This window comes from Aythya ferina (genome assembly GCF_964211825.1).
Source record: "Aythya ferina genome assembly, chromosome: 6".
Lineage (NCBI taxonomy): Eukaryota > Metazoa > Chordata > Aves > Anseriformes > Anatidae > Aythya > Aythya ferina.
Genome location: NC_140303.1, coordinates 25650031 through 25677462, shown reverse-complemented (window position 1 = coordinate 25677462; position 27432 = coordinate 25650031). Strand labels below are relative to the sequence as shown.

Here is a 27432-nt window from a genome sequence, read left to right as displayed (position 1 = left end):
CCAGCTTGATTTAAAGACAACCAAGTGATGGAGAACAATTTTGGACCTTTCCCAGGACGTGAGCCGATGGTAAGGACAGAAGGCATCCATGAAGGACAGGCTAAGCCATGTCTGGGCACTCTGAAACAACAGGGAGCACACCAAGCAGCTCTCTGCAGAGATGTGCTTCTGTGGCCATGGCATAGCCATGTATTTATTAGCCATATCTATACCCCACCTAACACCCCCCTTTTTGTTAAAAGTACAGATGAAAGGAAAAGATACTGTAACTTAACTCCCTAAGAGCACAATTTACATAAATAATACACAAAACAGTTTATTGGAACGATTCATACAAAGAAAGGACCATACAAATCCCAGCACTCCAATTCCAGCTGAGCAAAATGCTCACGGGTCACGCATCCACATACATGCAAGCACATGTGTATCCACATCGTGTATACTCCACACACTGATTAATGAACTAAAAAATGAAATGTGAAATGGACAAATAGAAAGCCGGAGACTCACTGACACAGAATTCTGAACGATAGCTGTATCTATCAATAGCTGTAAAAAATTAGCCGTACCCTAGGGCAGGCTTTCAGCTGCAAAAAATCTTAATAACATCATCTCTCTCTCTGCCCCACTCGATTACATTGATCATTATCTTAACATGCTCTGAAGGATGGGGATAGATCATAGGGCAAGAGTTTGAGGATTTTACTCTTACTTTTGCTGCTGATTGATTGTGTTAACAACCAAGGCCAGTCAGATTTCTGCCATGTTTCACAGTTTCCCTTTTGTAAGTGGGGATAATATTTCTCACAAGTTTTTGTACAGCAGTTTGAGATCTTGGGGAGAAAGCAGCTATTTAAAGGCTCCAAGTTATTATTTTAGGCCCTGATTCAGGAAAACATATAAGGATATGTTTAAATCCTGCTGCTTTAATGGGTTGAAAGCACCTACTTTAGGCTAAGCTCATAGTGATGTGGTCTTTCTGAAGAAGTTGCCCTAAACCTTCCAGTTATCCCTATGAAAAGCAGAGCCCGTTGAAGCTTACTTAAAAGACAGAGTTTATGTCTAAAAGGGGAAAAATCAGCAAATTAATGACAGGTCAAGATACAGAAGCGTTCCCCTCCGTGTTTTATTCCGATGAAAGAGGTGTGCAGCTGTGCCCATGCTGCTCTGATTAGATGCGGGCAGTAGGCATTAGGTCCCCTCCGAAGTTCCCTGGGCTGCTTGAAGCAGCTCAGTGCCGTTGTTGGAGAAATCAAACCCTTTTCCCGGAGCCGGAGCTCTTCCCCCCAGCTCCCCCCCTCCCATATCTGTATATATTTCATGAGGAGAACGGGGCTGAGTTTCTTCATGAGCTGCAGTTCCTGGGCGGACCCCACGCACAGCTGGGTTTGCTGCGCCTGGGTCCGCCTTCCCAGCCAGCCCGGCCAGCAGCCTCGCAAGTTCGGGGCTGCTGAGTTGACAGCAGCGAGGCAGGAGAGCACGGGAAGATGAACGGGTCAACACCGTGAAGCCAGGCTCCTGGTCACTGGCGGGATCCAGAAAATGGGTTGCTGGAGGAGACTGGGTCTGCTTTCCTTGCTGCTGCTGTCCTTCTGTGAGTAGAGATATGTTTCTGCTTAGGCGTCGTTAACCAGCGTACGCAAAGAAGTCGTTTATTTTTCCTTCCCCCAGAAAAATAGCAAACCTTTGATTTGTCCCCTGATGGCAGTTAGCTGGAGGGTTGGAAATAAAGGGGAATTTCGTAGCGAGCTGGTCATAGCCCTGCTCCGACGGCATCAGCTGCGGGTTTGTCGTACAGCGAAGGGCGAGCGCTTGGCTTGGTGGAGATCGCTGCGTGCTCACCGAGAGCAGCTCCCAGATGTCAGTGTTTACAGCGCAGGAGTATATGCATAGGTCAGCACGACTTGGTGGAAGTTTTTACTTTCTCAAGGGAGATTAAAGGCGACTAATGTGCACCGTTGAATGATCTGGCTTCAACGGTGTCCAGATGCGGTGGAGTTTTCAGCTTTATCAGCCCCAGTTTATGTGCAAAGTTAATCGAACTGTTAAAGTCAGAAAGAAGCAGGGAGAGGGGGAGGAGAACTGTCTCTGCAACAACATCTGGCTATTCGGCAAACCTTTCCAGCACTTACGTAAAGACTTCTTTGTAATAAGTGCCCTGTTTAGGTTTTGATAGCACTTCTTCAGGACTGTAGATAAAACCCTCCAGCAGCACTTGAAAACGTGCCCATCCATGGCTTAAATTCTCTTGTTTATATCTCGATGATTGTTTCATAACAGGGAATAGATTTGTATATAAGTGAGTGTTATATACACATCTCCTAAGTATGTGTGTGTGTCTTTCTGTATATACAATGCCGATGTATGTGTATACACACATATATCCCTATATAGTATCTATTTATGTATTTGCACGGACAATGGCACTTTTTGCAGTGATCTCTTTTACGAACACAGACCCGTTCTCCTCACTACAGAACTTTTCATGCAAATAAAATTGCTTTTTAGTCAAAGCAATGAAGTGCTAGGATTATACTGCCCGTATATTTGCATGCAATTGAAATAACTGGGGGCAGGGATCTGTATCTGCATCCACTTTCCATGGGTCCCCCTATCTACTGAAATAGGGAATCAAGGCATACGGTCAGTCAGTAATTTGCATGTATTAAATACAATCATTGGTGAGCCTGCTGAAGCAGGGAGACCCAGATGGGGGGATTTACAACATAAGCCGAGGCTGACTTTCCAAGGAGTTGCAGAAATATGTAGTAGTCATTACTGTAGATAATACCCTAAAGTATGGGTTGAAATGTAGGATGCTATACTGATAACATCCTGCTAAATTAATCACATTTGGAACAGCACTGAAGGAATTATTACAAGGCATTATTTAAAGCACAGTCTTGGGTTGTTTTTGGTAAGAAAGAAGACCACTAATTATCCTTCAGAAATACCTAATTTTGGAGTTATTTAACTTATGGTTTCCTTTTTCTGAAAGGCAGGGTTTTAATCTGTAAGAAGCCAAACCAAAACATATCATGATTACTAAGTTCATCTGAAAGGTTACGTGAATGATATGATGACAACATTTGTCTTGGTACGGGGAAAAAAAATAAGCCAAGGCGCACTCTCTCACTGTCTGATTCAGCTCAACTGTGATAAATGTTTACTGGGGTTACCTCCCATCCATCACATATAGTGTTAGTATCAACCCTACAGTGACTCTGAGACAATAGAAGTGCCTGGGGGGCCCACATTGCATTGGCATTAAGAGAAGAGGAAACAGCAAGTTTCCCAAAATGGCAGAAAATGCACATTTGGTTGTTCTTCACGCAACAAATCCCACCAGTCATTCAGCCTCTCCGCAAAGAGTGACAGCGGTGGGTTGGTGACAGCAGCAAAGTCACTCGTCCTAGCACAGATTTAGGAATTACTGCAGAGAAAATGGCCATGATGGTGTCCCAGCTATCCCAGAAGAGCTCCCTCAGCACCAGCTGGGTGTCCTCAGGGACCTTGTTGTTCTCTCTAAGGGGTCACACCAGGATGGCTGAGACAAGGTGGGCTCTGTGCTGTCTGTCTCTATCCTTTCAATCACCAGCAGGGTTGAGTGGTCATCAAGCAGCGTCTCCAATCGCTTTGGTCCATACATGGTGGAAAAAAGGGCTATAGCCTGACTGCTGAAATTTCAGCTGCTGGATTTCCCTGACTCCCCCAGTCACCTCCAGCAAGTGGCTCTGGATTTACCTAGCAGAGGGACCTGCAACAAAATAACACAAAGATCGTTCAGGATGGGAAAACCTGTCCTACAGTAGGGATTGAAAGCTTTAAGTGCCTTTAGTTGTTGCAGAAGGGAGCTGGGAGGTGAGGTAGTCATTGCTCACAAAAAATTCCCAGAGAGATGCTTTCTGGCAGAGGGTTTCCTCTTCTATCGGACAAAGGAAAAGCAAGATTTACATGCTGGAAGCTGAAACCGGGTGCTTTTGTGTTAGATCACAAAATAGCAAAGTTGTTCCAGCAGGTAATTACTCAGACTCAGGATGTGGTGGGGTTTTGTTGCTCAAAGCCTTCAGTGACTGCAAGACTATCTGCTAGATGGACTACAACCCATCCAGAAGTCACAGACTGGATACGGAGATTACTGTACTGAGCACACAGAAACACTCTGGCCTCATAATTAGGAGTTTTCCTGTCCTGTTTTGCATCAGAATCTGGAAAGCCTCCCTCGTCACCACTGTGACGACAGCTCAAGGAACCCAGCAGCTCACCTTTGGGCATCCAGCCTCCAAAGGAGGACATGAAACTCAAAGCCTGCCAAGGCACGTAGCACTCGCCAAAGGAGAGCTGTGCCCCGTGGGATATGCTAGAGCTCCGAGGAGAACATCTGCCCAGGAATTTCAGCAAGTAGTTCACTCAGGACCTGCGGTTGTACCTCAGATCTGTGGTGAGGAGCACAGTGATGGCGGCTGGATGAACACCTCTGCACTGCGATGGCTCTGCAGATGTGGAGATGGTACTTCTTGGTGGATGGTGGCTCTCTGAAGCCACACACTCATTCCTGCTTGAATAAACAACCCATGTTCTCCCTCTGAGTCTCTTTGGCTAAAGATGTGGAGCATATATAATTCATAAATCATGACAGGGAGCCCCAGGGCTATTAGAAAAACATCTCTGCCTTTTGATCTGCCCAAGAATTCTCTGACCTATCCCATGCTCCTCAAGCAGCTTGTTGAAGAAGTTGGTCTCTTATTTCTAAGATCACCAGAGCTAAAACTAGGGGCTGCACTGTCACCAAAAGACCAGCCTGGTCCTCAGGCAGGAGACCTACCAGGATTACACCCCAACAGCAACACACAATAACTCAGAGGCAGAAACCTGGGTGAGAAGATAAAGGAAAGGAGAAGAAGTCACCTGCTGCCTCACAAGCAGATTCATCCGTATGCAGAGAGGGTCTTTGTGGCCCAAGGCTCTTCTCCCAGGCCATGCAGTGTGTGAACATGGGCGCTGCCCTCCTCAGTGGCAGGTCTGGCTACACCAGTCCTTCTCAAGAAGCACTGTGTTCTGCTTTGACTTGGTAGCAATATATTTTCCGGTAAATAAAGGGGAAAGCACAAGGAAAACCCTGACAATCCCAAACCAAAGTCCTCTGCAATGTTTTAACTGGCATGAGACTCAGCAAGAGCGTGATTCATCCACCTTAACACTTCTCCAAGCCTGATGCTGCTTTTTCGGTTGCTGGTACAAGTTGGATGGAGACTCAAGGCCAAGAAAGTTTGCAGCATACAGCTGTGTCAAACTTAGGAAAGTGGGCATCTCCTTTCTCCTTGCTTCTTAAACTTTTCTCAGACTTGAGGCAGGCCGGTCGTCATTAGAGCTGCTCAAATCTACATTTTAGTGTTGTTTTTTTTTTTTTTTTTTTTGCTTGTCTGTTTATTTGTTTTCAGGGGAAAGTCCTTTCTGAGATATAACCCCATGGCACTTGGAATTAAAACACACTTTAAAAAAAAAAAAAAAAAAAAAGCAAAACTGATTTTTGCTCTTGGTGCTGTTATCAATATTGGACGATGATCACAAAGACATTTTTGTGTAATGGTGGTAAAAAAGTTCAGCCAGCTGCAGTCGTGATATTTGCTGTCCTATTAGAGGCGGAGTCCTGAACAGATGTGTCCCACGTATTCACTGAACAGGCAGAAAGCAATCATTGGCATTAAAAACAGATGACTGGGGGCTTTCACTCTGAGGAAGTATTCAACTCTAGTGCCTGTCCTCTATAGCTTTATATTGTTCCACTTTTTGCTCCATCGAGTTTATTTCCTTGGGACATGTTTTCCTCTCCCCTTAGTGATAACTCCTTGCAATAACATTTGCTTTCCGCCAGCTTCCTCAGTGCTGCAACTTGCCACAGACTAATGAACTCTCCCGTGGATTGCCATGTTTTTAGGGAAGTGCCACATCTGATCTCACTATGAAAAAAAAACAAAAGAACCACCAAGAGTCCCACCAAGGCGATGAAACCAGCAGCTCCCCCACACTTTGCTCTTTCCACATCTCACACTTAATGCTGTGCGCCAAGTGGAAGCCTCAGGTGGGAAGAGGCTCTGTTGGCAGACAAGGTAACACCACAGATGGCTGCCTACCTTATCAGCCCTGGGGGGTGGAGCGACATCTCCTCGGTGCTGGCCCCCAGCTGTGGGATGGCATTTCCTTAGGGACCTTCACGGGAAATGAAGGGGCGGCTGCAAGCTGCCTCGTCCCACATGCACATCCCTGGATTCGGAGAAGACCACTGTGATCCTCCTTCCAGAAGGGCTCTGTAAGGTCCATCAGAGTCGTATTTCTTGTTCTCCTGTTGGTTCGTCTTCTTATTACAGCCCATGTAGGGCTGGAATTCTCTTGCCAGCTGCTGGTAGCTGTCTAGCTTTTAGGAGAAGTGGGAGAGCCTGCTTATCTTGTAATCCCCTCTGCAGCCTGTGCCCCCACCAATTGTGCCGCTCCAGGACATGGCCTTTCATGGAGCTGCTACGCCGCAATGTTTTGCTTCCCATTGATAAGCCAGGAACATGCCTGACAAGCGACAGCTGATTTATACCACAGCAAATGCATCTCATCTGTGGGGCAATTAATTCATCCAGCTGTGCCCTGCAACCTTCCGTCTACACTGAACACAGGGCTACTGCCCACACGGGCTCGAGAAGCTCTGGGAATATACCTTAACCCAAGTCTTACCCTTCATTAGACAGGATTATTTACAGCTGGATTCAAGATTTAAAAGGAAAAAGAAAAAAAACACACCAACCTTTTGACATTTCCAGTGTGCAATTTGCAGCTATCAGCAGAAAGGAGCTGCAGAGGAGAGCTGTGGGGGTCACTCTGCAGAACCCCAGTTTGACCCACACCTTGGCCAGGACCCCCAAAGTGGTTGGAGCAGTGTCATGCTGGACATGCTGGCCCTGCTGCTGTGCCTTTCACCTTGCCACACTGTGGATGGAGGTGGTCCCTTTAACTCCATGGTTCCAAAACTCCTTTTGGGAACAAGAATCTTTTCTTACACCTCTTCTTCTGGGAAGCCCAGAGGCATTTGCTGAAGTTCCTGGACTGCTGGTTATTACAGTCCTGTGGGGCGTTTTCCTACAAGCAAAAATGCAAACACTGAGCATTGGTCCCCTCAGCTTCAGCCATCCCAAACCAGACAGCTATCCTGTGCCCGTGCAGAGCAAACCCCCGTGTCCCTTTGACAAGGGTCTGATGCAATGGGTCGCTGCTCGGCGCAGCTGGGACACAACGTGGGACATCTGCCTGATGTCGCTGGATAACTCTCACTGCCTGGGAGCATCTGAACACCAGCATCCAAAGTGGAAGAGGCTTAATCAGCTGCTGCCTTGCTGCATAAGCTATTTTTTTCCACGCTAGATCTATCCCAAAATTAGCCCCAGCCAGTCCACGACAGCAGACAAGACCCCTCGCCCTACAGTGGGAAGTGACACAGAGCCCTAAGCAATGAGAAGCCGAATGAATCATTCTGTTCCACATAGACCCAGGGTATGGGCATCCACAGAAATCAGACCAATGGATCCCTCGGGAGCCCAGTTCCTGTTGTGTCTTTAATATGTCAAAAGGCACTTGGTGGTGCTGGTAGAAAATGGTGGCAGAAATTCCCACCAGAGGCACAGAGAATTTTTGGGGGGCTGGGCTCATCCCACAGCACACAGTCACATTTTCTGACTGCTCTTGGCTCTCTCCTGAGGCAGTGCACACATGTATGAGCTCCCACTGCTTTCATGTGCAGGAAAAATGCACCTCAGGCCTCATCAGCAGCTCTCCTGCAAAGCCCTGGTCCCACTCCTGCAAAAATCCTCACAGTCTGCGTTCAGCCCAAACCGCATCCCCTGCCCTCTGACCAGGTTGTGAGTGGTCTCTTCTATTTCGGAAAAATATTCAGGTTGAATTCAACCTTATTGGACAGTGTTTTTCAAGAGATTTTGATACTGTTGTCATAAAAGAGATTTTTTTTAAGTCTTCAGGAAAGAGATGAAAGAGGAGACCAGACCAATTTACGTACCTACATGCTAAAGAGGAGATGCCTTCAGAAAAGCAAGGAAGATTTTAGCATCTGTATCCAGGCTACCCTCAAGTTCAAGTTCCCTCTGACAGTACAAATTACTTAATTACTGTCAGATCCGGTCTAAATGAGGGCATAACTTGACTATACATAATAATGTTAGCAGACATAAAGAATAGTCAGTGCTGGAACAAGATGATGACAGCACACTGGCGAAGAACGAGCAGCACATCTCTGCTCAGCACCCAGCCCCCTGCACGCCCCGCTCCCTCCAAGCACTCAGGGAATCAGAATAATGCAAACACAAAAAATGCAAACTGGTCAGTCACAGGAGCCCACACGAGATATGAAGTGCAGCTCCGGTCAAATGTCTCTTTGTGGGCTCATCAAAGTCCTCCTAACAGATGGCAAATCGAACGTGTGCCAGGAATTTCAAACACTCTTCAGGAAGTTCAGCTAAACCATCAGCAAACCATTTGCACTTAAAACAGAGTGAGCCCTGTCACCCAAATGTGACCCAGATAATGTTTCTGACACATTTACCTATTTGGATGATATCTTTAAATTGGGCTTTGATCTGCTCATGGAGATCCAGGTTCCTGCAGAGCCTGTAAAACATACACAGAACTAAATTTTAAGGCATAATATGATGATAATGGTAAAAAAAAAAAGAAAGAAAAAAAAAAAAAAAAGCTGCGCTTTTTCTTGGATAGCAATAGTCAAAGGCCGAGCAATGTCTGCAACAGACTCACAGATTTATCTTGCTGTTGGCTTTGTCGTTGCTGCTTTTTCTGTGTAGAGCGGGGACTCTCTGCTGCATCTTCCTGAGGGAGGGGTGCAGAAGCTGCAGTTAAATAAAGCAGACAAGATATGCTGTTGATGGGCCTGGAGAAATGAGAACAACAAAAGTGATGACAACAACGTCACGCAGTTGGTTGGCTCTTACCTTCCACCACCTAGCTCCCAAGCTAATGCTCTTATGTCCTCAGTGGTCTCTGCGGTGGCTTGTGACACGGTGAGCCCAAACCAGCCCTGCATGGCCATGCTGTGCCGGGAGGCACCTTCTTGTCCTGAAAAATCTGCTTCCATCTGCCTCGGGGAGGCAGCTTCTTGTCCTGACCTGCCTTTACCCATTCCACTTCTCTGCATGCAAACTGGCTTTAGTGGCAGGGACGATGTCTGTGGTCTCTAACAGCAGCAAGAAGAGCCCCTGGAAGAGCTCCATGCAGATACTTGCCAGTACCAGCAACGTTTTTGCCTCACCTGATGCTTTTGGAGGCATCATTATTGCCTCACCTGCTGCTTCTAATCCTTCCAAAGCTGAGCAATGTAGAGTGCCTCCCTGCCACTTTGGATGGGGTCCTGCTGAGCTCCAGGACCCGAGGACTTCATTTGTTTGTTTCTTTTTGAAACTTTAATGCCAAACCTTCTTTGGTGAGTGATTTTCATATTCAGAGGAATCGCCCAGCTGAAAGACAAACAACACACCAGCACAACCCATTTCAACGAGTATCAGAAAAATCCACAAAGATGCTTAAAAATAATTAAGTGAAATAACCTTTATCTTAATCACTTCGTGCGGAGAGTGACCAGAGAGGATTTGTTTATAACACCCTGTTGTGTGCAACATGCAATCTTTCCATAACTCTTTTCTGATGGGTTGCAGCAGAGCCAGGATGCAAACTGGTGGTGAGGAGATGGGGAAAATCCTCCACGGGTTGCTTTGAACGTGGAAATGAATTTCAGCCCTGCCACTTCAGAACACTTTTTGTTTACTTTCCACTGACATGAAATCAGCAGCGATTTTGTAGCATGCGGGATCGGTTAGCTGGTTACATAATGCTTAATAAATCCAAGAGAAATAATATAAAACACATCGCCCAGTCTGGGAAGAGTAACGGTATCTCAGCTGTGTCACCAGCCCGCCCGGCCACTGGCTTTTGGCAAAAGGCCTGACCTGGTGCTGGGGGCCACGAGCTGTATGAGCAGGAAAAGGGGCTGTGCTGGGCTTGGGAGCCCTGGGGACGCACAGACTGCAGGCAATGCTCAGGGGGCATCCCCGTGCTGCTCACCCGTCCTGCTCTCCCAAGCACGTGCTTGCATGCCCAGCTCCAGCTGCATCTGCTGCCCCTGTAAGCGGCACCACTGCCCCCACTGATTGTCCTCAGGGTGCTTTGTAAAGGGTGTAACAGCCCTGTAAGCAGCAAGAGTGGGATTTGGTGGTTGGTTAGCGCAGGCTGTGGCCGCAGGGTGGTGTGGAGAAGAGGGGACATTTGGCCAAGGTGTCAGCACTGGTCTCCTCTGCCTTCCCCGAGCTTCCCTGCCCGTTCTGTGCCCTGCTCTGCCTCCTGCCACCTTTGCACCCTGGACAGCACCCCGCAAGGTGCTGGGGCTGGCGTTGCCTCTGCCCTGCGGTGGTTTCGCAGCAAAGAGAGCAGAGCTGGGGACGCAGGGGTTAATCCCAGCAGGCGCAGCGCTGGGGCCAAGTCTGTAAGTGACTCCCTTTGCTATTTCGAAAAGAGGCTGCCTGGAAAGGGAAAGGAAAAAAAAAAAAAAAAAAAAGAAAGAAAAAAGAGAGAGAGAAGGTTTACTTTACAGCCATCGTTATTTCATCTGCACAGTTTATACAATGGAAAATAAAAGCCAGGGTATGCGAAGGCAAGTCATTTCTGTTTCATTAATGGTATGGAAATCGTTTTGTTTTTATAGGGGAAAAACAAATGTGAACTTGATGTGTGTGTGTGTGAGTGTGCATGCAACTCCCCTCATTGCAAAGGGCAGAGCAGTGAAATCCAGAAATAAGAAATGACTCAGAGGCCGTAGGATCTATGAGTCAGTTGAGCTGTTGTTGTTTTTAAACATGAGCGAGAGCACAATATGGGCGACGATCGCCCGCGCAGCCCTCCCAGCCGGCCCCAAACCCAGCTCCAGCAGCCCCGGGGGTGGAGAATGGGGTCTGGGGCAGGGAGCTCGAGGTCCCCCACAGGGAACGTGCCCTGCCCAGCTCGGTGCCTTGGGCAGGAACAAGATGGATATGGAGGTGGCCAGAGGAGATGAGCAGCTCCACGAGCCGATGGAGAACCGCTTGCCCTGTCCTCACCCACAGGCAAGACACTGGCTGACCAAAATTGAAGAGAAACCTCTCCTTGCTGGCTCCAGGTACCTCGCCATGATATGACCCAGCACCCCAAAACAATACAAGGTCGCTGTGCCAACACATCGCTGGTTTGCAAAAGGTACCCCAGCAACACCGGAGACTGCCCCAGCAGAAGGACAGACAATATTCGGCAGAGCTCGTCTGTCCCTGGGGAGAAGTTTGATCATGATGTAATTCAAGCATCTGAAAGAGATTTGAGAGGTCAGCTGGTACAGTCCATACCCAATTTACTTTGTAATAGGACTAAGCATTATTTGCTAAACACTTAATTTAAGGGGTTATTTTTACAAAGAAAAAAATAAGTGGTAGAATAAGTCAGTTACCAGCCTGTTTGAAGAAGGTCCAAATAAACCAGAAATGTATACTGTGTGTCTTTTTGGCACGGGGAAGCACTGATGTCTAATGCAATCAAAATCAGCCCCTTTTTATTCACCAGGAAACGTTACTGGCTCGCTCCTCGCTCCACACGTCCGCTGCCAAGTACAGTATTTGTTCTGTGGGACTGTGCAGGACCACAGACCTGAGGGCAGAGCTGCTCCCCCGAGCCCAGTGTGTGTGCTGCCGCTGTCCCCGCAGAGCCTCATGTGCAGAGAGAGGGGTGTTGAGTTCTCTCAACTCAATTTGGGCTCCCCAAACGAGGAAACCCAGGGTCCTTGCTGGGCAGATCACACCGGACAATTGCAATGGGGATGTCTGGCCCTGTAGGGATCCCCTGGAAATCAGGGATGTAGGAATTGCCCTGCTGCATCCTGCCCGTGGCAGCTAGGAAGTAATGGGGGCAGATCCTGGAGGTCTCACGTGTGGGTCAGCGAGCAACCACAGCACATCAGCCCTGCTGCTGTTCTAATCTCAAAAACAAGTACTGTATATAATAGGGAAGGAATTTGTTTGTTCTCATAATAATTTTATGAGCAGCTCTGTTATTATGCAGTCATGTCATTAGCTGTGGACGACGGCCCGGCAAAAAGCCTCGTCCTGAGCTGGGAGTGGATGGAGGACTCGTGGCTGAGCCTGGCATCCTGTGCTGCACCCACGTCTCCAACTGCACCCGCCGATCTGCCCGGGGGTCCCTGCCCCATCCCAGCCCTGATATGAACCTCCAAAACAGTGGGCATTCCCACCGGGTGCACCCTCTGTGCCCAGCCCTCCAGCTGTGGTGCCAGCTGAGATGCCAGAGCTCCAAAATCCCACTGGTTAGAGTGGGATCTGTCTCCCCCCAGCACAAAGTCTGGGGCTCAGGGCTGACCTGCTGTAGAAAGAGGATGCAGAGAGCTCCTGGAGCAGTGAGGAAGCCTTGTACAACTGCTGGCTGAGCACCAGCTGCGCCCCAATGCACACAGACACGCAGAAAGGAAGAGGCCAGCCTCCCTGCGAAGTGCTTATGACCCAAAATGATCAGTTGTTCTTTGTCCTTGAATATTAAGTGCAATTTAAGTGCAATTTAGTACTGAAAGATGGAGCGTAATGGGCATAAGGAGGAGACCTGAGCAGGTCCTGCCTGGCAGAAGCCTTGGTCCCTTCCACCTCGGGAAGAAGATGGACAGTGTGTGCCTCAGCATCTCGCACTGAGTGCCTTTGCTTACACCCCTCTGCTGTTGGGTTGCCACAAAACAGCTCAGCAGACACAATTTGAGAATGAAAACCACTCATTCCACTCTGCAGTGAAGCGAATTGCCTGAGCATGCCATCACTTTGGCTACAAAGCGCTGTCTCCTTCGCCGTAACGAACATGCCGTGCTTCCACCTCCTCACACCCAGGCTTGCTCCTCGCCAATACCACTCACATCCCAGCATCCATGCTTCAACTGGCCCTCCAGGAGAGCGTGGATGCCCTGTGGGCAGCAGCAGGCAGGAGGAAAGACGTCCCGACATGCTTGGATGGTGGTATCAGCCCTGCAGCTCTCGCGGGCACTTTTGGTGTAGTTTTTCCCTTCTTTTGCCTGCTTGAAAATTGTCTTGTATTCCCCCCGTCGCCTCTCCGGGGTCCTGGTTATAGATAGCAGGAGATTTGATGCCGTTCTCGTGCACAGGAGAACAAGCCTTCCTATTGATAAGAAGCCAAACTCACTGTGAGCCCACCTCATCGGTGACTTCAAACCGTCTTTCCAACCCTTGTTCCACAATAACTTTGACTAACTGTACTATTTATTGGCTCACATCACATCCTTATGGCTTCAATTTATTTTTGGAAAACTCAACCCACATTTAATTAGTTTATAGTTTGTTCCAAGTTTTGCTTATCCAGCTCTTTTTTTTTTTTTTTTTTTTTTTGAAGTTTATATTTTGATGTTTAGCATTTGCCTTGGCAACATCTGGAACCCCTTTATGGAAGCGTATTGTTACTTTTACTGCTCGTGCAGCTTTATTAAATCATCCACGTATTAATATTGAAAGTGTTCATCTGGGTCTAATCAGGGCCAAGACGAGTGATGTGGCAGCTAAATTGTACCTACGAGCTCGTGGTTCAAGGACACGAAGTTCTGAGGAAACTCACAGTGGGCTTTGTGCACTTCTGTTGAGGAGAATAAGGAGGGGGGGGGGGGGGGGGGAAGAAAAGATATTCCTGCTCTGACCTTTCTCGCAGAGCAGATAACAGCATCGCAGGCTGAGCTCGTTTAGAACAATTTGTCTCCAAAGAATTTTGTCCAGTTACTGCTGTATTTCTGGCTCTTATTTCCACATTTAACTCTTTCATCAGCCCTTGCTCCTTGTAGTGCAGGTGATCGCAAACCCGGATCCTCACCGCATGCCGGGCATTGTGCTCACACCCTGAGCCCTCCAACAAAGCCTCACATGGGGTGTTAACGGGTAAATGACAGCCCCATGGGTGTGAATAAATGAATAGCAAAACCCTAATGGGCATCAAGCAATAAGGGCTTTGCAGGCAGGGGAGGAAGGGACTCACCAGCGGGCATGGATTTGGCCACGGCCATCCCCATTATCCCACCAAACCTTCACGCCTTGGCAGTCCAAAATAAACCCCAGCAGCAAGGCCAGTGGGGAGCAGCCCATTTTTGCTGGGGCACTGCATGAAGGAAGCCCTGGAGAGAGCAGAGGTGCTGGGCTCCATCTCTGCATACAATGACTGGGCACCAAAAGTTGTCTTTCTGGACAAATCCAGATGGAAAATAACTTTCTTTCCCCTGGACCAACAGGATTTATGAAGCAGCAACCTAAAGCTGGGCAGACTTTCTATAGAAATGACTATTTTTAAGCCCTGTTTGTGGTTAAAACTTCCCATGCAACCCTTCTCTGTGCACAATAAAAATTCTCCATGAGGAGTACAGGTAGCCCACACCTCTGAAAAAGAGCTGCTGTAGTTCAGGTTCCCACCTGTGCACTCCTGCATGTATTTCTTAGACTAAATGTTTATTAGTATGTACTTCTACATAAGCCATTTAGTGGCTTCATTTTTCTTTTTTTAGTGGGAAAAAAAAAAAAAAAAAGACATTTAGCAGCCTTAACAGGAAGTTTAAATTTAGCTGGGATTTATTCCTTAACTGAGAATAGTTCCTATAAAAATAGAGATAACTTGCTCCCGTCCGGTGGGAGCTGCCACCGCAGGGCCAACAGAGCAGCATCTGCTTGCTGTGAGCTTTGCCACCAGCTAGAGCACGTTGGACTGAGCAGCTGGGCAAAACAAAAGCTACAAATCCACGTGGAAATAGTCATTTTGGGCAGCTTCCCCAACAACGTGTGAATTGCTGAAATCAGCTGGATGCTGTCCTCTGTGCCCCGCAGCCTGGTGTGCCGGTGCCCGCCGCAGCCTGAAGACCAACCTGTGCAAGTGGTGCGACTCCACGCCGCCGGCCTGCGAGCAGGAGGTGTGCTACAGCAACTGCAACCTCAACTCCTACTGCGAGGACCCCTACGAGATCTGCGTGGCCATATGGTGAGCTGCAGCCCCAGGGAACAGGGGGATGTGGGGAAAAAGGAGTTGTGGGAACGCGCTCACGGGGATGCTCATGCTTGAGCTGTTGGACATCAAAATCATTCAGGGCTTTCTATTTCTTCCCCGTCGACTCTGTTGTAAGCATAATTGCAATGTGATTTGATCTTTCCCATAATTAGTACTGGTTTATTTTCTAAATAAATTATGCGTATAAATGCCTGATGCAGTGCTGCAGTCAGGACCTCTGCACGCATGCAAACCTGAATTGAGCTTTGCAGGCTGAGCCTGTTGGGCAAAGCCAGCAGACCTGACCCCAAAAGCCGTGATGTCCTCCTGCATCAGGCTGGGAAAAGCCCGGTTTGGGGCTGCAAATCCTCATCTGCACCCGAAGGTCTGTCCCCATCCAGTGAATTGGGAATTGGAGCTGGTACCAAGCTGCTGGTATCATCCCCAGGGAAAAACCCTTTTTTGCTTTTCCTGGAAATGCCTGGAAAGGAAACACGATCCAGCATTTGGGTCAAACGTACACCCGGATGAGCGCCTCCCACAGCTTTTTGGTCCCCATGAGCAAAACTAAAACAAAAGTCCATTTTGGGTCTACCCAAAGTGATTTTCTTCTCCGTCCCTTTTAATTTGGCTGCCAGAGTGAGAGCCAGCTAAGCACATATCACTGGGCTTTATCTCAACCTGCTAATTAGTGTGATCACTGGACTGCCCCACTTTCAGCAGGGTTTTGCCTCAATGTAATTGTTGCATTATGGACTGAAAAAAAAAATAACAAAAACACAAGACCAGCAAGAAACCCAAACAAACAAACAAAATATGCCCCTTACCACCCCCACCCCCAAAACTAGAAAAATCTGCCACTCTGCCCCAACTACCCCTGCACACAGATGGGGAGCAGACCTTAAACCCTGCATAGATGAGCCAATGTCTTTCAAATTACCTGGGCTTCCCAAGAAAATGCCAGGAGCACTAAGGCAAATGTTTCACTCACTTTAGTGGGATGAGGATGACAAATCTGGGTTCTTCGGTTTTATTTCCAGTTTCCCAGCTGACCTGTAAGGCATTGTGAAATCTCCCTGTACCTCCATTTTCCTCCAGAAACAAGGGTCACACCCTGGTGTTCTGCCTTGGCAGCTGCTTTTAGCTCCTCATTAGCCCTTAATTACACACTGGCTCTAGAGGAGTACCCAATGATCCTCCTTAGGTGAAGGTCTGCTGGGCCCAGTGCAGCTGCCACCCCTTGCTCACCATGCAGACCACCTGGGTTAGCTCTGCTCCAGCTCTCCATGGCAGCTCATCCCATCTCCTGGCTCCAGCTCCTCACGGCTGCCACCAAAAGCTCTGGAGGGAATATACTCGGCTGTTGGGGGAAAATTGTCACCCAGGCTGCCAACAGGACTGGCCTCAAGGCGCCCAAAGAGCCATGCAGTTTGAACGTGCTCCTTCCCTGCCCAGCTGGCTCTTCTCTCTGTCACCCCGTTGTCCGTGCTGCCCGTGATGATGGCTGCTGGTGGTGCTCCATGACCTTAACCGAGGGGTGGAGATGAGCTCGCGCCTGGGGTTTGGATGGTGATCTGCATTTTTCTGGATCTGTGGTGGGAGTTTCACAAGTGTGATTCTAGCTTGGGCTTATCTCCCCATAAACTAATGCAGAGGCCAAATACCACAGGCCCAATACAACATTATTAAAAATAACATGTGCTCTGTACCTTACCCCATCTTGGCCGTCAGAGGCACGCATCCCCACAACCCCCACACCCGAAGCGAGCTGCCTGCCCCACGTGCTGCACCACTGCCAAAACCCACTCAGGGCACGGTGAGCGTAGGAGACCTCACAGCAAAGCACTTCCCTGATGGCTTTTCCGGGCTGCTAACCAGCAAGGATGGCTTCACCGTGCTCTGAAATAAGGGGCTCCCGTGCGCCAGGACACACTTGGGTTGGACCCTCTTGTTAAGCCAATGCAGCGACAGGGAGAATGGGGGATCTCCAGCAAATGAGCAGGAACATACATGTTATACATTTCCCTATACACGTGGCAGCTTTCCACAGCTTAGAAACAGACACAGCCCTACAGTTCCTACGTGCCCAGGAGCCGTATCATCATCACGTTATTTCTATAAAAGTTCTGACCTTTGGAGCTGCTAAATTATAGTCCCCACCAGCTACCCGATGGCTCTGTTCCTGCAGGTGGGCATAAGTGGTCACCCAAGGACAGTGCTTGAAAACCAGCATTTAGTCCAGGAATTCATCAATGAGATGGGGCCAACCAGCTCTGCCAACACGTGTATGCCGAGGGGATGGAGGCACACAGCCAAGCCATTGCTCGAGGGCAGGCATCACAATCACCGTGTCCCCTGCCTCTCTCCTGCACAGGTGGTGGGGGTTTGGAGCCCTGCCAAGGCAGGGATTGCAGCAGAATAATGCGCTAGTTGGGAAGAGGCTGTCCTTGCTTTGGAGGTTTCCCTTGGACCGTGCAGCAGCAATGTGGAGGGAATAATTCCACCTGCACCTGACCTGGCTGCTGGCACTGGGAAAGGAGGGATTTTGCCCCAGATCCCACACAGGGCACTGAGCCTTAGGGCTGGCACTACCTGATCCAACACCTATTAACTTGTGAATTATCTACAGGAAACAACAGAGTCCCTGGCTCAGATCCTACTCTTGGCATGCATTACAAATTTCTCTTCCACCATTTGGAAGAGATAAAGAGATTTAACAAAGCTCCCCACAGGCACATATAATAAGAATTATACCAGAGTCACCACAAACAGGTCATTCAATACACAATTTAAAACTGATGCTCGGGTGATGTTGGGCTGGAAACCCCGTGCTGCCTGCTCTCTGAAGGCTGCACCACTAGGCTAACCCTTGTCGGTTCATTTGGCACCTGCAGGAGACAGGACAATGACAGCATCAGGATCAGCACGCTCTGCCACAACCCACACCGTCCCATAGAAAACCTCATGGTCCCAAACTACAACACTTCGCGCTGCATCATGACCCACCAGCCCAGCGAGGAGGGGATCATCTACATCTGCGGCTGCGTGGACGAGCAGGAGTGCAATGACAAGCTTATATTTGAAAACCACACCAACGGTGAGTAGCTTTGCTAGTGTTATGTAAAGTGGGTAGGAGCACTCAAAGCTAACAATAAATAAGTCATGTGTTGGGCCTTTGCATTTCCAAGAAATGCGGTAGCAGATGCAGTGTCTTCTTTGACCTTCTGTGTGAGGTAGGTAAAGTTTGTACCCCCTCACTGAGCCCAGCAGTTTGCCAGTGGCTCAGCCATCCCTCCAAGAAACACGTCCTGAGAACACCAGATGGAAAATGCACCGTGTCCTTCAGTAGGCTGCGCCCTTTGACATGAGGCAAATCAGCCAGGGAACCCAAAAGCTGACGTAACCCGGAGTGAGTCAGTCTAAAAGCTTTGAGAAAATCACACCAGATCAGATCCTGCACCAGACTGTGGCCAAGCAGCGTGGTGGTGCTGGGGAGATGGGGCTCAGCAGGCAGTGGTGCTGGGCATCACCTTCCCAACCTCTTCTGGGGCTTCTGCAGCAGGAATCTCCCTGCACACAGCTGCAGGCCCTACAGCAGCTTTAAATGCACGCTGGGGAAAACAAAGAGGCAGCTTGTGTCTGTTGCTCAGGAGGGTGGTGTGCTTTGGAAAAGCTACCAGCTAGATCGTCAGCCTCTGGAGCCTTGTCCAGACCTCCAGAGCTCCAACTGGACCAGGTCTATCCAAGCGCCCATCAGGCATCTGACCCATAATAGAGGCAAAGCAAATCCCCTCTAATTTTCCATAATTCATGAGATGCTGAAAATGATACTAAGTATAACCTACGATCCAGCAGCACAGCTTCTCCCACAATGCTAGAGGGAGAAAAAAAAAAAAAAAAAAAAAAAAAGCATATAAAATGCAAATTCTCAGAACAAACAAGCCACTTTTAATGAAAGTAAATGATGCTAAATTTGGCAGTCCTTTGCTGCTCGCTGAGCCAAACATAACAGGTACACACACTTCTAAAGAGAGATAGTCAAATCCCAGAGCCGATGCTGGGATATATAATTTCACACCAAAATGACAACTGGCTCATTGGAAATGCCGCCCCCAGCCAGGACTTTCACAAACAGCCTCCTTTTGCCAACCAGCACGTAAAACACTGAAACCCAGAACTGGGCAATGCGTGGGCTGAGACCCAGGGTATTTTGCAGAGAAAGCAGAGCCACTGCCTCTGCTCTTGGTGGCAGGGGTGGGAGCCATGCTGCAGCCCCCTCATCGCAAGGGGTTTGTGTTGGGAAGGGGCATCCTCACAAAGGAATTTGCTGAAGCTGTGGTAACTCACTGCTTTCGGGACTTGTGCACGCGACGCCCTTAAAAATATCTCCTCTTTCTTCAGCGTTTCAGAGATGGGATCTTAAGCATCGGGAAAAGCCATTAAAGCAGTAGGTGATATCCAGGCCTCGCGCTTTCCAAAATAAACATATTCCTGAGTTAGTTATTGATTTATATCAGTTTAGGTTGATCTTGTGGTTTGAACCTGATGCCTATTTTAGAAACGCTTTCACAGCCTCGCAGAAATTAGCTGCAGCACGTTTTTTGAAATTTGCCAAGTAAAATAGCGAAACGCTCTGTTTTTCCAGAACCTGAATTATGATCTGCACACACTGAGGTCAAGCAGCAAGAGTTTTGCTTATGGAATGATTCTTATCCCTCTTCCCCTGGGTTATTATACTTGGCAGAAAAACCTCTGAGTAAGATTTTACTTGAATATCTCTACTGAAGTCAGCATGTTTATTCCAGGAATTGCGAACATCAAAGCATCAGACAATTACACGTTGCGCGAGGGTTAGGGTTTTTCCCCCCACACTCCAATGAGCTGAAGGCGGACGGGGGCTTAGAATACATAAAACAAAAGCGAGCGTGCCCAGGGTCGGTCGATGGGTGCCAGTGCTGCAACGTGATGATAAACACCACACGGACAGCACTGAAGCGATGCTCCTTTACGGCAGCATCGTTCGTGGTCCTCCATGCCATCCCGTCCTCCCCTCTGGCATCCCTCCTCACCCTCCATGCACAGAAGGGCTCCAGAAAAAAAACTAAAAACCTAACAATCTCAGATATTTGATATGTTCAAGCCTAGCTTCAGCTTTACCATCATTATTTCTGCCCCGGCACACAGAGGCCGTGGCTGCAGTGGGGTCCGGCACCCCCAGCCCATTGAGCGCAGGCCGGCCTCCCGAGCCCTTGCTTGACAAACAGCCCTGAATTCGAGACCTAAAATGAACAGCCCTCGCAATAATTGCATACATCTGGGTTCTTACCCTTTGCTCAGATGGGATTTGTGTGCAGCCTGCATTACCGCCCCACGAACGGCTGCGCCTTATTAACCGCTCCACATATTTTCCTCCTACCCGCGATCAAAACAAGATGTCGCGGGCCCCTCACGGCAGCGCCTTCCTCTCCGCTTCCCTCCCCGCAGGCTACTCCATGCTGCAGAGCAAGGAGGTCATCCCGGTGGCTGCCATCAGCCTCCTGCCGCCGCTGCTGGTGGCGGTGATGATCACCGTCATCTTCTACCTCTGCCGCACGCAGAAGCGCCGCAAGAGGGCCAAGGCATGGGGTGGGAAGCAGGGGCAGCCCCCGGCGCTGCCGGAGCCGGGCAGGGCGGCGGAGCGGGACGAGAAGCTGTCTGTGATGATGGACGATGGCCCTGCCGGCTTGAGCCCAACTTGTGCCAACAGCCTGAACCACAACACCGAGCTGCTGCCCATCGAGCTGGACGAGATGGTGGGCAAAGGGCAGTTTGCCGAGGTGTGGAGGGCCAAGCTGAACCACAGCAGCTCGGGGCAGTACGAGACAGTGGCGGTGAAGATCTTCCCCTGCGAGGAGTACTCCTCCTGGAAGAACGAGAGCCAGATCTTCACAGATGCCAGCCTCAAGCACGACAGCGTCCTGCAGTTCCTCACAGCCGAGGACCGGGGCTCGGGGCCCCGCAGGGAGTACTGGCTCATCACTGCCTACCACAGCCGGGGCAACCTCAAGGACTACCTGTCCAGCCACGTCCTCAGCTGGATGGACCTGCAAAAGATGGCGGGGTCGCTGGTCAACGGGGTGGCCCACCTCCACAGCGACTACACCGCCTGCGGCCGGCCGAAAATCCCCATCGCCCACCGGGACATCAAAAGCACCAACGTCCTCGTGAAGAACGAGCAGGAGTGCGTGCTCTGCGACTTCGGCATCGCCATACGCCTCGACCCCTCCCTGACGGTAGATGACTTTGCCAACAGCGGGCAGGCGAGTATGGCCCCTGGGCACCGCCCTGGATGAGGCCCCTTGCAAGCCACACATGCCATCAGACACGTGGCACTGGGTGGGAGATGTGGCCTTTACAGATAGGACCTGGGGTGGTCAAAGCTTAAACCTATGGGATGAGCCCCATTACACAGGGCAGCTCTGCCAGGTGCTGCTTTTGGGGCCATTAAGGGAGCGCTCACCTCCAGAGCCCACAGCGAGGGCAGCCCCACAGCCACAGCAGGCTGGTGGAGGCAGAGCAGTGGTCTCTACACTGGACCATCCACACCAAGAGACCTCACCCGCGTGCTCCCCTGCCCCTGCTAACCCTTCTCTTCTTTGTGGGCAGGTGGGCACCGCCAGGTACATGGCTCCTGAGGTGCTGGAGTCCAGGGTGAACCTGGAAGATCTGGAGTCCTTCAAGCAGATGGATGTCTACTCCATGGCCCTCGTTCTGTGGGAGATGGCCTCCAGATGTGAAGTGGTGGGAGGTAGGCTTGTCTTGTCTCGCCCAGGCTTGTCTTGTACATCGTAGCTCCCTTCCCACACATACAGCGACCATCCTAGCCCTCATGTCCCTGCTGGTGACACTGTTCCACCTTGACGCAGGGCTGTAGGCACAGGATGTGGTTTCAGGTGGGATCTGCCACCAGCTTTGATGACCACCAAGGGATGGCATTTGCCCAGGCACTCACTGCATGTGTTGTGGCTCAAAGGGGATGGCACTATGGTCAAGGAGCAGCAGAGGGGACCCCAACACCTCCAGCTGCAGCTGCAGAAAGGCTTAGCGAGGGTGGACGGCTCAGGGAGGTCTCCAGCTCAGGTCTTCAGGACGAGGGGGTGGTTGTTCCAGGGCTCAGCATTTCCTGGTAATGAAGTGTTACAAAGCAAAGAGAATGGGAACAAGGGGGGTAAATTCAGCAAATGCAGACCCAGAACCCAGAATTTCACTTAGGGGATCAGAAAGCCCCCAAATCAGGCTTCAGCTGCTGTCTTTAGAGTATAAACACTCCCCCTGTGCAGCTGCATCGTGCAGCTGCAGCAATGTAAGCAACCGAGCATCTTTGCTTGGCCCACAAGGTGCTGGTGAGTGGCCAGAAAATTAAAGCTAATTAAAGCTATTGGGGTTAGAAAAGACAAAGGGTGGCCTCTCACCTCTGCAGTGCAGGGCTCCTCAGTGGCCTGCCATGACTTGGGGCTGCTCTTCTGCAGGGGCCATTTCTCCTCTTGCCCAGCCCCTGCCCACAGCCCAACTGGGGTTGCCTCTCCTGTCTTTCACCCCCATGACACATCTTACCTGCTGAAAACACGCTTCACCCAAAGGAAGACCAAGTCCTTTGCAGTACTCCTACGTTCAGAAAAGTGGCCAGGCAGATCGACCAACCTGTCTGAAAAACACCTTTAAAACCTGTCACTATACTTTTGTGTTCAAATCCTAGATTGTTTCCAGAATGGTTTTTGCAGACTGATAAAAACACATTTATTCCCATCCAGTAGGCCACACCAAAGTAAGGCAGTCAGTGTGCAAAAACCATCCTATTACACTGCTGTCACTTCCTTGCAGAGGTAAAGAATTACGAGCTGCCTTTTGGGTCCAAAGTCCAGGAGCAGCCCTGCGTGGACACCATGAGAGACATCGTGCTGCACGGCAGAGGGCGGCCTGAGATCCCTAGCAGCTGGCTGGTACATCAGGTAAGGCAGGAGCAACCCACCTTGCCCCACCTTGCTGACCCAGACTGAAAATCAGTAAAGCTGCAGTCAAATTAGCACAGCTGCCTGGGCTCAGATAAGCCCCCTAGACCCACTTCAAACCATCAACAAGGGGTAGAGAAACATTAGTTGGTGAATAAATGGCCACAACTGGGAACTAGGAACACCAAGTGATGGCATTCAGCTATCCCACGGATGCTGTAGTGCAGCAAAACAGAGCACTTCAGCACAAGTCTCCTGAAACAGCCACTCCTGTGCGTCTGCTCCAGTTCTGCCATCACCACTGCATCCAGAAACCCATGGCTCAGGGAACATGCCATCCCTCTCATCAAGCCTTCCCACAGCAGGCAGGGCGGGGAGGAAGGTGCATCCAGGCCTCTGCCCTCAGAGGGTCTGAGAGCACAGCATTTTAGCACAGGAAGCATAGTCCAGCGCTCTAGAACAGAAACACTTCAGCAATAACGAGATACGCTGTTAAAGCCATCCACAAACACACCCAGAACAACCAGCTCCAGAAATATTGCTCCCACATGGCTCCCTCCTGGCCCTGACACGGTGTCCTCTTCCCCACACGCAGTACTCTCTTTCCCTGCATTGAGGACACGAGGGGTAACAGGCACACTGAGTGACATTTTCAAATCTTGGCCAAATCGGCACTTCTTAAATTTCACGTCTTATAGAAGAGCACCATAAACTCATCAACATTTCGGCTCATCTGCAAAACAAGCTGAAATATTGGAACTGCTGGCTCACAGAGCCCCACAGCGCTCGGTCATTGATCATTGCAGATCGTTTTGCACCATCTACCCCTAAAGCACACTGCTTCCACTGACTGCACAGCACACAAAGCCAGATTTTTGAGAGGAAAGATACAGTTTCGTGATTTTAGAAGGCTGCGTATTCCCTACGTCTCTCTCAAAAAGGTGTTTGTCCAAAGCCCCTAGGTACCTGGCTGACCAAAGCTGCAGCCAGCATCAAATGAATCCGTGGTTTCTGTTGGACCATCGGTGAGTTTATCAGTCAGCAAATTCACAGCTGAAGTTCACCCAGCCTTTTCCCTTGAAGTAGTAAAAATACACGACCTTAAATCAGCAGTGCTACATGTTTGAAGCCTTTGAGTATTCATCTCAAACATTCACCTCCCAGGGTCTCTGATAAACTCTGAAACCACAAGAAAAACATACAGAGGCTTGGGTTGTCAAAAATCACACTCTGATAGAGCCTAACCATAACTGCGCTGTTTGCGGAGCTGGAGAAGGGCTGACTGCAATTACCTCCGAGAAATAATGCCGCTGTAGTTGGGTTGGTCTAGCACGTAAACAGAGCGAGGTTTATAAGTCAGTGACTTTTATTAGACCACCTAATAGCCACTGGGGAAGAGGAACAGAAAAGCCACGTTGTGTTCCTGAAAGTTTGCCTCTGACTAATATTAGCTGGTCTAATAAACATCTCCCTACAAGCCCGGCTTTAAGAAATACTCCCAGCCTTTCCCAACCAGCCTCCCCAGGATGCAGACAGGGCAGCACCATCTGCTGGGAAACAGCAGAAGTCCACCAGCTCGTGCTGCTTGGTGCCTCCAGCCCCTGCTGCTGCCTCCAAGCTGACACCAACATTGGGGAGACGAGGAGCTCATCTGCAGGGGAAGCACCCGCAGATTGTCCCATCAAAGAAAACCAGTTTCTTACATTGGTCTAAAGGCTGCTTCTGCATTTCAGCATAGGGCTCCCTCAAGTGACTGCTAGCCATGGGTTAGGATTTTCAGCTGACATTGGGGTCACAGCACTAATTTCCCTAAGAGCTGACTCACCCAGTGTGCTGCACAACTGCTTGCAAGGCTGCACAACAAAGCCCATTAAAGAACGTTATCCCCGAAGTATCCCATACAATTTGTAAATGCCCACGCTTCTACCTCATTTTGCCATTAAAAAGAGTGATTATTTAGGTCAGGTAAATTCCCAGGGCTGGGTCATGAGGCAGCTGATCAGCCTGCTGTACTGTCACTGCTGAAGGGCTGGTGCAGGGCAGGAAGGAGCACTGGGAGCTTAAGTCAATATTGCTGCTAAAAATACACTTGTAAAACTAACTATAGCCAGACAGAGCAAGCAGCATCCCTCAGAAACCCAGGGTATCAAGCACCAAACCCAAACTAAGCCCACTTCGCAAGCGTTACAAAATGCAGCAGTCAAAAGAGCATCACCACATTTATGAGGCAAGCTGCAAATAAACGTCCTGATTCCAGCGTAAAGCAAGCACAGGGAGAGCTGGTGACTGAGCAATCTAACAGTGCCATCTCCTAGCTGAGGAGCTTCAGCTAAACTAGCTCATTTTCGCATGTTAATCAATTATCTTCAAATCCTCCCAATTAGGCTAGCAAATGAATGATGTCAGGCGCACTGAAATGCACCATCTGTCAGTTTTAGTGCACGAGCCCGTTCCCTCTAATCTGGGTCCATTAGGGAAGATTTAGTACAACATTTACTACAACAAACCTTGGCACAGAGCAGCGGGTTCAGAGGAAGGTGCAGGACAGATGCCACTTGTGGCACACCGCCGTGAGACCCGTGGTTTTTCTTTCATCTTCATGTGATTTTCTTTGTTGTTCTCTTAATTGCAAATTAAGAAATGCACAAAGCCACTGAAAAACATGACGCTTTATTTAGAATAATGATTTTTCCACTGTGGTGCAACCTCGGTTGACAATGATGAGAAAAGCAACAGCACATGATAGGAGTCACAGAGTCAAAGGGAGGTGCAGCACGGCTCCTGGTGCAGCTGCACTACTGGCTAAAAAAGGGGAAATACCAGCAGAACAGTGCTGTTTAATTAAAAATAGTGGGACTCTTCACATCACTACACCAATGGAGAAAAAAAAAAAAAAAAAACACACATTACTGGGGGTTGTAACCACTGTAGCCAAGAGGAACTGAACGTGTTCTGAAGCACGCAGAAAAGCCCCCAGCCCCACGTAAGACGCTGTTCTGTGGTGAGAAAAAAAAGTTCAGCTGCATGCTACAAGGAGTATTTGGCATGGCTGGCCCTCTGAGGAAGCCGCTGAAACAAGAAGTCAGTTTGAAGAAGTTTAATTCTGAACTTTTAATTCCAAACTTGCCTTCAAGCTACCCCTGCCCATCCCCTCCGCCCAGCTCTGTGGGTCACCACCTGCACCTCCCCTCGCCCTCCTGGTTTTAGGGTGCTCGGCCAAGACTGAGAGCAGATGGAGGGCGTAAGTCCCTTGGGGCCCTGGTTAAGCCCCGCAGTGATCGCACTCCAGCTTTCAGGGAGGATTTCCTGGCAGGGTGAAAAATGCTTGGGACCAGACCCCATGTCAGCAGAGGATGCTGCTGTGACCCAAGCGGTGCCAGTACCAGTACAAACATTGGCACTTGCCATGGATTTCCAACGCTTTTTCCTCCTGTGCTTAAGCTTAGCAGAAAAAAAAAAAAAAAAGAAAAAAAGAAAAAAAAAAAGTATTTCCGCAGGAAGCTGTCAAAAGCCCATTAAAACACTGCTTTACTGAGCTTTTAGCTTCTCTCCCTCCTGCCTTCAGCCCTTAATTTCAGCCCTTCCACCCGCAGGGGATGCGTTTTCTGTGCGACACCATCACCGAGTGCTGGGACCACGACCCCGAGGCTCGCCTCACTGCCCACTGCGTGGCCGAGCGCTTCAACTTGATGGCACAAATGGATTGCGACGACATCCTCAACAACAACACGGACAGCGAGGCCGACAAAACGGCCTCCCCGGGCGGGGAGCACCAGGACAGCGACGGGAGCAGAAACGTGCAGTGACCCAGCAGGCAAGAAGCCTCTGGAAACAGGAGGATGCACCAGGAGCGTTTAGCTCACCGGGAAAAAGCCTCCCTTTGTTTTTCCAAACAGAACTAAGATCTAGTACATAACTTATTTATGAGATCTGTTTCCTCCCACAGATAGTGAACTGTGGAATCAATACTGTGGTTAAAGTGCAACAGTGTATATGAACTGATTTTGTACTTACTTTAAATGTATAATGATGCAAAGCATTTCTTTTATTATTTTTTAAAATAATAATCTTTTATTAATAAGCACCTGAACTCCAGGTTCATCTTTTGAAGTCCTTTTGTGCAGTCACCACAAGTTTCTCCTTTAACTGTTTATTCCACAGAAGTCAAAACATTTTGACTGCTTTTAATGCCCCTTCCCCCCCACAAAAAAAAAAAAAAAAAAAAAAACAAAAAAACCCACAAAACTGTTGTAGCAGCAGAAAAAAAGATGAGGTAGTGACTTGAAATGAATCTCAGTGGAACAAAAGCCAGCACCCAAGAAGTAGTTCAGTT

At 49.2% G+C, this 27432-nt stretch overlaps 1 protein-coding gene and 1 long non-coding RNA gene across 3 annotated transcripts; one reads left to right on the top strand and one right to left on the bottom strand.

Moving 5' to 3' along the window:
• The first annotated feature begins 306 nt into the window (after positions 1-306).
• LOC311438834 (TGF-beta receptor type-2-like) lies at positions 307-27183 on the top strand. Its single transcript, XM_084523714.1, is given in 9 exon segments — positions 307-1460; positions 1462-1531; positions 1534-1594; positions 14955-15105; positions 18006-18208; positions 20596-21410; positions 21757-21898; positions 22972-23099; positions 26693-27183. Coding segments are annotated over 9 exon segments (1923 nt in total). The 5' UTR covers positions 307-1320; the 3' UTR covers positions 26906-27183.
• Positions 2428-9397, bottom strand: LOC311438835. Of its 2 annotated transcripts, XR_014694351.1 has the most exons (3): positions 8809-9397; positions 8600-8664; positions 2428-7125 (listed from the first exon to the last, which is right to left on the bottom strand). It is a non-coding gene; the product is annotated as an uncharacterized lncRNA (long non-coding RNA). The 2 variants fall into 2 exon arrangements; XR_014694352.1 differs by lacking the exon at positions 8809-9397 and having other exon boundaries at positions 8600-8718.
• Positions 27184-27432: the final 249 nt, after the last annotated feature.